Raw genomic sequence first — 11,926 nt, 5'->3', positions numbered from 1 at the left:
AATTATTTTTATGAAGAGGAAGAGAGACTAAGAGAGAAAGAGGAGAGGAAGAGAGAGAAAGAAGTGATGAAATTAATATTTTAATGAATAGATGAGATAAATAAGAAATGGGATGTTGGGTGTATTGCAAAATAGTATGGTATAATAGATAAAGTAGTTTTTGAGATGGTAAAATGGGATAATTTTTAGAAAGCGAATGTGAATGCTCTTACTATAGCTCCATTGCTATTTATTTTTTTTAAAATGCAAGCTACAATAAAGATGCTAGAAAGAGTAGTTTTTGAGATGGTAAAATGGGATAATTTTTATAAAGTGAATGTGAATGCTATTACTATAGCTCCATTGCTATATATATATATATATATTTTTTTTTTTAAATGCAAGCTACAACAAAGATGCTATGAATGCTCTTATTATAGCTCCATTGCTATATATTTTTTTTTTTTGGTAAATTACAGAGTTGGTCCTTATCGTTTACACCATATTTCAGTTTAGTCCATAATCTTTCAATTGTGTCAATTTGGTCCTTAACCTTTCAGCACCATGTCATTTTGGTCCTTCCCGTTATCTCTTAGATGAAAAAGTCTAATGTGTCAAATTGAATAATAAAAAATTAATTTATTTGTCACACCAAATGCCATATGTCAAACAAAATAATAAAAAAATTAAAATCTCTCTCATTGTTCTCATGCTCATCTATATCCCTAATAACTCTCACGCTTATCTTAGGTTTACTGATTTGGAATTTGGGTTTGGGTGTTTTGAAAAGGTGGATTTTCATTTGGGGTTTGGGTGATTGTTTATGGTTTCTACTTTCTATCCTCTCTGTCAGTGGTCATAACAGAGATCGTGTATAAAAGTTAGAAATATGGATTTATCAATCTACTAGTTGTATATTTAGGCATATGGGAGATTCGACTGTTTTGGTGCTCTAGAAGATAATGACCACATGATATCATCGAAATCATTATTACCATATTCAATCCATGTCCATAAACTACATGTACCAGATGGCTGTTTGCGAACCCCAAAGTAAAATCCAATCGATAAACTACATGTACCAGATTATAAAAGAGGAGTTTGCTCAGTTACTTGAAGATAGGTGCGTTCTTTGATTTTGTTGTTTGTTTATTTTTTCTTTTTTTGGTTGGATTTTTCTTTTTTTGGTCTCATTTCTCAAAATTGGAAATAGTTTGTGTAAACTGATTAACAAACAGAGTATGGGAAAATTAAAATTTAAAGAAAATTCCAAAAGTCAATTGATGTGGCTTGAGAGAAAACCCAGCCACCTGACCTTCCATTGCCATCTGTCTGCAACTCCTGTTTTAGCTAAGAGAGTTAGGGATTAGGTATAGAGATGAGAGTCAGAGTGAAATTGAGAGGGATTTTAAATATTTTCCCAAGCCAATCTCATGTGAGAAGTGAGAACAACGATTTAGTTTTTTTTCTTCTAAATTTTTTTTTTTAATATGATGTGGGTGTACAGTTGGCAATTGAAGTGGCAAATAAATTATTTTATTTTTTATTACATTTGACATATTAGACTTTTTCATCTAAGAGATAACGGCAATGACCAAAATGACATGGCCTTGAAAGGTTAGAGACCAAATTGACACAAGTAAAAGGTTAAGTACCAAATTGAAATATGACGTAAATGCTAAGAACTAACTTTGTAATTTTTATCTTTTTTTTTTAATCTTTTTTAAATGCAAGCTAAACAAAGATGCTATATAGCATCTTTGTTGTAGCTTGCATTTTGGTGGTTTTGTTGCTAAAATAAGTTTTTAGCATTTATCGCAACTTTAGAGCATTTGTAGCAGTGGTGCTAAATAGCTATATTGCTATTTTTTAGCACCATGAACACAAAAAAGCCCATAGCAGTGGAGATAGATGTGTACTGTAGCTCAAAGTAAAAAAAAAATATATATATATATATATATATATAATTTTAATTTGCCGGTTATTAAAATAATGCCTCTCTCTCTCTCATTCACTCTAATCTCTTCTCTCTTCTCTGAAAATCTCTCTCAAAGACTCCGCCCTCTCACTCTCTCACTCCGGTCTCCCAAGCCACCGATCAGCCTCACTCTGGCCTCACTCCGTCACTCTGGCCTCTTACTCTCTCAACTTCAATCTCCCAAGCCGTTGATCAGCCTCACTCCGGCCTCTCACTCTCTCACTGCGGATTGCCGCCCTAGCTTGCCGACGTGATTGGAGTGCTTGCTCGTGGTGGTTTTTTTTTTTTTTTTTTTTTTTTTTCTGTGGACTGGTGGTGGTAGCTGTGATTGTGGCTGTGGTTGAAGAAAAAGATTGGAGATTTGGGTTTTTTTTTTTTTTTTTCCTGCTGTGGGCTGGTGGTGGTGGTGGTGAGTGTTGGTGGTCATTGTAACTGTGATTTGGCTATGACTGAGTAAAAAGATTGAAGATTTGGGTTTTTTTTTTTTTTTTTTTTTTTTTAACTGCTGTGGGGTGGTGGTGGTGGTGTGTTAGTGGTGGTTATGGCTGATGGTAGAGGTGATTCTGATTGGTGATGTGGATTTTTTTTTTTGGATAAGGCATATATTATTTTATTGTCGTAGAAATATTATTTTATTGCAGTGTTTTTATTATTTTATTGAGTTAAAAAGTTAAAATAGATTCACTGCTGCAGTATATATGTAGGTAAAATAAATAAAGTGACTTTTTGTGTATTAAAAGCTAAAATTTTAGGATCACTGCTACGAATGCTCTTAGTGTGAATGCTCTGTTCCTTCAAAAGATGAGTATTTTCAATGGGTACAAATTTGTCTCCAAAAGGGATTTTCCAAGTAGATTCCCAATTAAAACCCTCAAAAGGGCCTTTTATTTTTATAATTTTCTATTTATTTTAATGAGTATTTGATTTCCTTGAATATCATATACATTGATATTTCAATGATAGATGGCATACCAAGCAATTTCTCATGTTGGCGGTCCCTTAACTCCCATTTTTTTTTTTTTTGAGAAAACAACCAAAGTTTCATTAATGAATAAAAACAGAGTCACAGTACAGAGCTTCCATAGCGGGGGAGGAATGTCCTCAATCCAAAAAACATCCTCCAAAGTATGTTTAGCAAAGCGGGCAAGAGAGTGAGCCACAGTATTGGCTTCCCTTTTCACACAACTAAAAGAAAACCAATCAAAATCTGCCAACAGAGAATGGATATCTGTAAATATATGTCCCAGCCGAGCCCCACAAAGTTCACACTTAGAAATAGCCTCCATAACCATAGCATTGTCCCCTTCAATAACAACATCCTTGAAACCCACTTCCACAGCAAATTTGATTGCTCTTCGACAGGCGAGAAGTTCAGCTTCACCACTGTCAACAGCTTTCAGGCCACGCACAGAAAAGGACGCCATCACTTCAGCGTTCTCATTGCGAATAACAGCTCCATAACCCGTGAAAGGTGGGTCCGGAAACATGGCAGCGTCAAAGTTGAGCTTATAGTGCCCAATAGGAGGAGGAAACCACTTGCAACGGTGAGAGGTGCGCTGCATCATAGCAAGCTTAACATGAGAACTCCTGAAGTCCTCCAAATATTCTTTAGCTCTCCTATTTAGAATTGAAGGGTCCTGAATCAGACCTCCATACACCACGAGTTCCTCTGATACCAGATGAACCAAGCCTGCACAAAGAACAACTCACACACCTCCAGAGGCATCACATCCAAAACTTTTTCAACTAGGTGCAAAAAGGAGACCTGCTGCGACGAAAACTTCTGCAAACCCACCAAGCTACCAGCCCACACATCTTGGGCAACACCACACTCCCAAAGGGCGTGGGCACAGTCTTCAGGAGCCAGGGAACACAAATTACACCTAGCCTCGTCAAGAACCCTAGCACCAAATTCTGACGTGTAGGCAAAGCATTTAGGCAGGCTCTCCACCCGAACACCTTAACTTTGTTTGGGATCTTCAGCCTCCATAGTTTTTTCCAGATCCTTTGGCTCATTGACCCAGCAGAAGGTTCAGCCCAATTCTCACCCCGAAATAACAGCCTTGCAACATGGTACCCGCTCTTTACCGAATAGCTCCCCTGTTTTGTATGATCTTTGACATCTTTATGTATCATGAATTATGATGTCTGTATTTCTACAGAAGACCACCGAAGTTGTTTTTTTTCCTGGGCCAGTACTCTGTCGTAATCATGGAGGATAAACATAAAGAAAGCTGAAACAAGGTTTCATTATGTTTTGCAACATCAATAAATAGGAATTTTTTTAAACGTTTTTAATAATATAAAAAAGATGTCATTTTCGCTTACATTACTCCTTTTCAACTCTAAAAAAAGTTATCTGCCGTTTATCCCCAAAAAAAAAAAAAAATCTAAAAAAAAGTATGGAAATTAAAAATAGAGCCATGTTACATCACCAATGTATGTATAATATATATAAATAATAAGGGTAAAAAAAAAATAGTGATATTATATATATATTGTTTTTTTTAATGAATCTATATAGTATAAATATTTAAATTTTTGGATGAGATAGTATAAATAATTATATTTGCATTCGTTTTCTAGCTTAAATTTTTAATAATTTGATAATTACAATGAGGACAAAAAAAATCTAAATCTTGGATGTTTTTGTTTAATATCTAAATCTTGGATGTTCTTGGACAAAAAATACCAAAAAAGTGCCAATTGAGATATAGCTACAACACTTTCGACTATTTAATATTTATGCAGTTTTTTTTTTCTTTTTTTTAGAATCTAGTCTACTAATATACTATATATGCATTTGTTGAGACGTTGAACTAGAAACTTTATTGGTTGAGGTAGGAATTTTTTGGTGTTTTAATACTTTTTTTTTTTTTGGAAGTGAGAGATTCAATTTGCAGCGTTCTTTTTTAATAATAGCACTTTATTATCAGATAAAGACAGTAATGAATTTTAATTGTAGGCAAAAATTATACCATCATTTGTACTGATAATATCATATGTAAAACCTTTTAGAGAGTTTCAGCCTATGTAAAAATAATAGGCGAAAAGCCATTTTTAGTCCCTACATTTTTAGGTGATTTCCATTTTAGTCCCTACATTTTATTTTTACCGCTTTTAGTCCATATCCTGAAAAACGCTTCCCGTTTTGGTCCCTGCCGTTACATCAGAGACGGAGAAAGCTAACGTGGCAAATGGTAGGAATAAATAATACTTATTTAATATCCACGTGGCCTAAATTAATAATAAAAAATGCCACGTCAGCATCTAAATTAAAAAAAAATTAATTTATTAATTTTAACTAAATAAAAAAATTAAAAAATAAAAATTGTATGAATTGAGATCTAAGTGTATCTTGAACAAGAACAACAAAAACATAAATCCAGATTCAAGAACACAAACCCAAAAATTAAAAAAAAAAACACCAATAAATCAAAACCCAGCCAAATCAAGAACAAAACATCTAAATCATCCAACTTCAACAACAAAACAACATAGCACCAATCAAACCACAGATCATCAACAAACCCTATAGAAAATCCAATCATCAACCCAAAATCCATAAATTACATCATCAAATAAGCTCCATAGATTCTCTAGCTATTCTGCATGCAGTAACCTTCTCAATGGCAGCTTTGCGTCTTACTGCCTCTCTCTTTCTAGAGCTCTTCTTTTTGCCTCCTTTTCTTAGCCTTTGGTATAACCAGAGAAGGGGGGAAAAGGAAAGATAGAAGGTGGAGACGGGTGGAATTTGGTCATTTTCTCAGTCTCTAAGAATCTTTAAAATAAAAACAAAAACGAAAAAAAAAAAAATTCCACAACCTTCTTCTTCTTCTTCTTCTTGATAATCTAGCTTTAGGGTTTTGCAGGTTCCCAATACATACATACAATCACCTATGCCTACATTACAAATCTGTTTCTGAAAAACAATCTGAGCATTAGAATGGCATCATCATCGTCGTCGGCATTCATGGCGATTTGCCTGCTCCACTCGGCGATCGTGGCCACGTGTGGGGCTCTAATGATGTTCTACATGACGGAAATCTACACCATCAGCCACGGGGTCGAGACCACCACGAAGCTTTTGGGCTCTACCCCGCATGACTAGCTCTTGATTCGGACCTCCGACTCCTTCTTGGGTCTCTTGTTGTTCGCAATCAGGTTCTTCCTCTTCATGGTTTCCTTCGTCAAGGATAGGGAGTTTCAGGCTTTCTTCGCCAAAGGCTGCACGGTGCTGCACGTTTTTGCGACCATGTGGCGGATTTACTTCGAGAGAAGGGTCGAGGATCTCGCCTGGGATTGGCTCAGGCAGACAGTTGGCGATACTATTTGATCCAAATCTCAATATATCTTGTTTCTCAAGCTCTTTCCTAATTCGAATCTCATGGGCTTCAACTTCTTTTGCAATTCTAGCTTATTCACTCTACAGAAGGCAATTTTTTTTTTGGTTTGTTGAGGATCTGTGGTTTGATGATGTAATTTATAGATTTTGGGTTGATTGAGTTTTCTATAGGGTTTGTTGATAATCTGTGGTCTAATTGGTGCTATGTTGTTTTGTTGTTGATGTTGGATGATTTAGATGTTTTGTTCTTGATTTGGCTAGGTTTTGATTTATTGGTTTTTTTTTTTTTTTTTGAATTTATGGGTTTGTGTTCTTGAATTTAGATTTGTGTTCTTATAGTTCTTGTTCAATACATACTTAGATATCAATTCATACAACTTTTAGTTTTTAATTCTTTTATTTAGTTAAAATTAATAAATTAATTTTTTTAGTTTAGATGCTGACGTGACATTTTTATTATTAATTTAGGCCACGTGGATATTAAATAAGTATTATTTATTCTTACCGTTTGTCATGTCAACTTTCTTTGTCTTTGATATAAGGGTAGAGACTAAAACGGAAAGCATTTTTCATGATATGGACTAAAAGTAGTAAAAATAAAATATAGGAACTAAAATGAGAATTGCTTGAAAACGAAGGAACTAAAAGTGACTTTTCGCCAAAATAATATCATACATAAAAATACTTCTTATATATCATATATATATATAATATATTTAAAATAGGTGGTGGTCGGCCAAAGAAAACTCCCCACTTGGAACCTTCCAAGGCTTTCAAAATGTGTACACAGAAATTCAAAATAAAGAACCGCGTGATGAGAGAGAGAGAGAGAGAGAGAGAGAGAGAGCCACCATTTTCATAAATTTCCTTCCTACTTTATTTTTTCTAGTTTCTACCCAAACATTATAAATATTCTTGGGTTTGGTCCAATAGAGCCTTCTCAAACCGAAAAAGAAAATTCCATTTCCTCTTCCTATTATATATATATATATATATAACAACCTAATAGCAAGGTGAAAACTCTCTCTCTCTCTCTCTAAATATAAGTAATTTCACAACAGAAACAGCTTATTATTATTACACGAAACCAATTTTTTCTTTCTTTCTCGCAGCGTTTCCTTTCAAATTCTGCAATTAATTTGTTTTGGTTTAGGGTTAGGGTTTGGGTTTGAATTCTAGATAAAAAGAGAGAGAAAAAAGATGGGGCAACAATCTCTGATCTACAGCTTCGTGGCTCGAGGCACGGTGATTCTGGCGGAGTACACGGAGTTCACCGGAAATTTCACGAGCATCGCTTCCCAATGCCTACAGAAGCTTCCGGCTTCCAACAACAAGTTCACCTACAACTGTGACGGCCACACCTTCAATTACCTCGTCGAAAATGGCTTCAGTATGATCTAGATCTCAATCTCGGCCTTCATTTTCTTCATCATTTGCTCAAGATCTGGGTCTATTTGACCTCAAATCAATCAGAAATAACGAAATCTCACTAATAATTTTATTTATTTATTTTTATTAATTTTTTGAATCATGAAGTTCTGGATTCGTCAAATTTCGTTGTGTTTGAGCTGTATTGTATTTGTTTGAATCTTTTCTATGGATTTTCTTGCTCGATTTGGAATAGGAAGGACCGCTAATAGGTAGATCCGTGGCTCTTTGTTTGGCTTTTGAGAAAATGGATGTGGAAAGGAATTTGTAGATTTGTGTTTTTAATCGTTTCTGTTTATTACTATTGAAATTTGATTCAGAGGATTGGATTTGAATGATCTATCTTGAGTGTTTGTGTTTTCTGTGATTTTAAAATTACATAGATATATATAACATTTAAGGTTGTAAAAAAAGTTGTGTGTTCATTGTCTTTTCTCTCCTGCGTTTTCCTCAACAATTGAAATGGGGGAATAGTGTTCGTATTTTTATGAGCATCTGTAATATCAGTGGCAATATTAGGAGAAATGTAGATTGCTGCAGTATGCATTCTGAAATGGGGATTTTCAATAGTGTGGACCTATTATTTTGGGATGCGGTTTGAGGCAGTGTTATTCAGATTTCTTTAGTTAGAATCTTTGGCCAAAAAGGCCTTTTCCCTCCAAAATTTGAGGTCCCATGATGTTTTGATTTCTTACCTTTTATATTTCTCTTAAAATGGGTAAGAATGGAAGAGACATGTGGAATGCTTGGGCTTCCAGATTCAATCGTTTGGAATGGAAAAATTAGCATCTTTTTCTTTTGATCCAACTGTAATCTGATCTGGGATTGGATATAACATTGATCAGTTGACTCCAATGGGGTCATATAAAACAACAATGGATTTCTTGTGGCCTTTGGAGTTTCTTCTTTAGCCTAAAGAAGGAAAATTGAAATCTTAGGGTGGCTTATTTTATCCAAATTGAAATCTGGGCATGTAGGAAGTCTTTAACAGGAAGTTATTAAATTATTGAATTTGGGTGTTGATAGTTGATAACAAGTTGTTTTTGTGACTGAAGTATGGCTTATGCTTATTTTAGTGTCTGCTTATTTTGACATTACTTTATATTAATTCTCAGTATGGATGATTGTTAAAAAATTTTAAATTTTGTCTGTGTGGGTGATCAATGGGGGGATTATTGGTGTGCTAATAACTTGATGTATATGGGTTTCAACTCTTGACCATGTGAAGTTGCCTTCATACATGAATTAATGCTATGGTATCCCATGTTTATGGGAATATTCCTTCAACAACACCATCAAGAAAAACTAGAACCAACCATCTGCCTAAAAGTAAGAATATCACTGGTTTAGAACCCTGAGTCAATACAGTAGATTTTCAAAGTTTAGACTTTAACCAGATCCATGTTTCAGGTCTGTCGTAAACATTACAACAATTTCTTCAAATTTAATAGTTTCAACAAAGTTCACTTCTTTTGGGATTTGTCCATCTGTAGATGCTCCCTCTTGAGGAAAGGAGACAGTTCATTGATACACAGATTATCTCCATAGGCTTACTTTACTGGATTTTTCCAACTTCTAGTTGTTTATAGTAGCATGTCAACTTATTGATTTAAATTTTAAAATGGAGTAACTCATTTGCATCAATTTTGTAGTTTTTCTTCATTCCCTTTAAACCAGTGCATGTATTTTTTGGATAGGTGGAGGGATTTGTGTGTGTTGAGATGGAATTGTGGCTTTTATAATTTGAGTGATCATATTTTCACTGACCATATCAAGTCAATTATACCCAGCTGTATGCATCAAGTCTCCTCTCAAGTGTAGGCATTCAAGTCTCATGTATGACATGTTTCTGACATTCTGAAGTGTGTTCTAAGCCATTTCTGGTTTTATTACCATGGATGGTGTCTTTCACTTTGTGCTTTAAAGTTTCTAAATTGCTTACTGTGTCTCATAAGGATGCTGCTTTCCTTTGTTTTTTCCTTTCATCAATATGGTGGTTTTTGTGTAGAACTTTTTCATTGGGGATTCATTGAAAGAAAAAGAAGGGACAAAGTAAGATGCTATATCATATTGGCTGCAGCGATTCTTAATTACCTTACTTGTAGAAGGTGCTGCTTTTATAGCCAATGTGCCCTAGCTCAAGTGGCACTTTCTTCTTCCATAAGAATGGGTCGAGGCTGAGGTCATGCATTCAAAACCCACTTGGTGCACGTGTAGCTTACCAATCAGAAATAAAAGATGCTGGGTATATAAATCAAAAAGTACTCAAGAATTATGGCGTCTATTTCCTATAGTTATTTGATACCATCTTTGGTGCTAATACTTAAAAAAATTACATGTTCTCTCCACCATCCCCTCCCCCCCCCCCTCCCCCGCCCCCTTGTTTTCTTTTCAAGTTTGTTCTGTTATATCACTTGTTTAAAAGCAAATGACAAAAGGATTATTGGAGAGTTTGATTTTATCAAAGCAATTTACAAAATAAAGTGAAATGCTTTATTGGTTTGTTAATAATCTCCAGAGAGCATGCATGATTTTATTTTAACCCTGCTGCTTTATTTTGGATACTGCAGCCTATTGTGTGGTTGCTGTCGAATCTGCCGGTAGACAGATTCCCATTGCCTTTTTGGAGCGAGTTAAGGAAGATTTCAACAAGAGATATGGTGGGGGGAAAGCTGCAACTGCTGTTGCCAACAGCCTCAATAAAGAGTTTGGGTATTTATTATCCTTTATTTCATTTCATAGGGATGTACCTTTGTTTCTTCTAAAGTATCTTGACTCTCTGGTATATATTATAGGTCCAAACTGAAGGAGCACATGCAGTATTGCGTGGATCATCCTGAAGAGATAAGCAAGCTTGCAAAAGTGAAGGCCCAGGTTTCTGAAGTCAAGGGTGTTATGATGGAAAATATTGAGAAGGTTTGGTGCTAATGCTGGTTGCTTTTTTAATGTTATGATGTAATTTGGAAGTTGAAGTTGGCTGAAGATAAATCCTGCATTTGCATGCATGTTTTTGGTAAACTGTATTATTGCTGATAGTGTAAATTATTAGGCATTGATGTTAAGGATTTGAAGTTTGCCTCTACTTATTCCTCCCTATTCTAAAAGAGAAAAAAATCTGCATGTTCTGATTGAGGAAATCCGTCTTTTTGTGCAGGTTCTTGACCGTGGTGAGAAGATTGAGCTGCTGGTGGATAAAACTGAGAACCTTCGCTCACAGGTTAGTCCCAGAAAATCTCTTTGGGAGATGAATTGACTGCAGAAAACAATTCCATTCTTGGGTTTGGATAACGTTTTTAGCCTCTGGAAATTACTGGATTGATCCATGCAAGATTTAAGTGTTCTTATATAATATTCCATACTTATATGGAAACTGTATTTGTATTGGTTCTCATTCTTTGTCTCTTTCCTATTTTGCACATTTTCTTCTCCTCTCTGATTTGTTGATATTGAATTAGCTGATCCTAATTAGTTGGGAGCAACACTTTGACTTGGTATATGATATGATGGTATTAACATTAACTCTTCCTTGCAGGCACAAGATTTTAGGCAACAGGGAACTAAAATGAGAAGGAAGATGTGGCTTCAGAATATGAAGATAAAATTGATTGTTTTGGGTATCATCATTGCCTTGATTCTTATCATTGTTTTGTCTGTTTGCCATGGCTTCAAATGTTAAATTGGCTTGGAACTTCCCAGAGGCTTCACCGCTGTCTTCTTACTGATTTGGACTATCTTGGTAGATTCCATTCCCCCTTGCGGATCCTTTCTCTTGGGTCTTTGATCTTTTAGGTTATACCTACCTTCTTCTGCTAGCCTTTTAGGATTGGGGAGCATTTGTATTTTGGATTGGTTGTATAGGTAATATGCTTCAACTTCTGCAAGTAGATAAATTTTCTATATGTTTTGTGGATTTTTTGTTTAAGGTGTATTGAAGGAATATTTGGATGCCTGCTATGGTATGTCCTCTCGGAATGTTTTCAATATATATATATGTCTCATTGTTTTTGTTCGTGTAATTTCCTTTCCTTTGCCGTTTTGGGTGATAGGTGGTGGTAGCCTGGTAGGTTTGGTGGAGTCTTTGGAATTGGCTTTTTCATGTTAATCTTAATATTAACAACAAAGTGTGAGTAGTGCATGCGGGTAGTTCTTGTTGGATTAAATATTCACATTTATCTCATTTTATAGGATTTGAGTAA

At 35.1% G+C, this 11,926-nt stretch overlaps 1 protein-coding gene across 1 annotated transcript; it reads left to right on the top strand.

Moving 5' to 3' along the window:
* Window positions 1–7,304: 7,304 nt before the first annotated feature.
* LOC112040096 (putative vesicle-associated membrane protein 726) lies at window positions 7,305–11,746 on the top strand. The gene is made up of 5 exons (XM_024072998.2): window positions 7,305–7,692; window positions 10,301–10,442; window positions 10,526–10,646; window positions 10,885–10,947; window positions 11,263–11,746. Exons 1-5 carry the CDS (start codon window positions 7,503–7,505, stop codon window positions 11,404–11,406), a joined length of 660 nt encoding a protein of 219 aa, XP_023928766.1. The 5' UTR covers window positions 7,305–7,502; the 3' UTR covers window positions 11,407–11,746.
* The last annotated feature ends 180 nt before the right edge of the window (window positions 11,747–11,926 follow it).

The sequence above is a fragment of the Quercus suber genome, unplaced genomic scaffold (assembly GCF_002906115.3).
Source record: "Quercus suber isolate HL8 unplaced genomic scaffold, Cork oak 2.0 scaffold_417, whole genome shotgun sequence".
Taxonomy (NCBI): domain Eukaryota; kingdom Viridiplantae; phylum Streptophyta; class Magnoliopsida; order Fagales; family Fagaceae; genus Quercus; species Quercus suber.
This window is presented reverse-complemented; position numbering and strand designations above follow the sequence as displayed.

Bases quoted from the DNA above. Each gene is read 5' to 3' on its own strand.
- LOC112040096 (XM_024072998.2), top strand. From the start codon at position 7,503: ATGGGGCAACAATCTCTGATCTACAGCTTCGTGGCTCGAGGCACGGTG. The intron at 10,443-10,525 runs GTATTTATTATC...TATATATTATAG, and splicing joins AGCCTCAATAAAGAGTTTGG to GTCCAAACTGAAGGAGCACA. The intron at 10,647-10,884 runs GTTTGGTGCTAA...CTTTTTGTGCAG, and splicing joins TGATGGAAAATATTGAGAAG to GTTCTTGACCGTGGTGAGAA.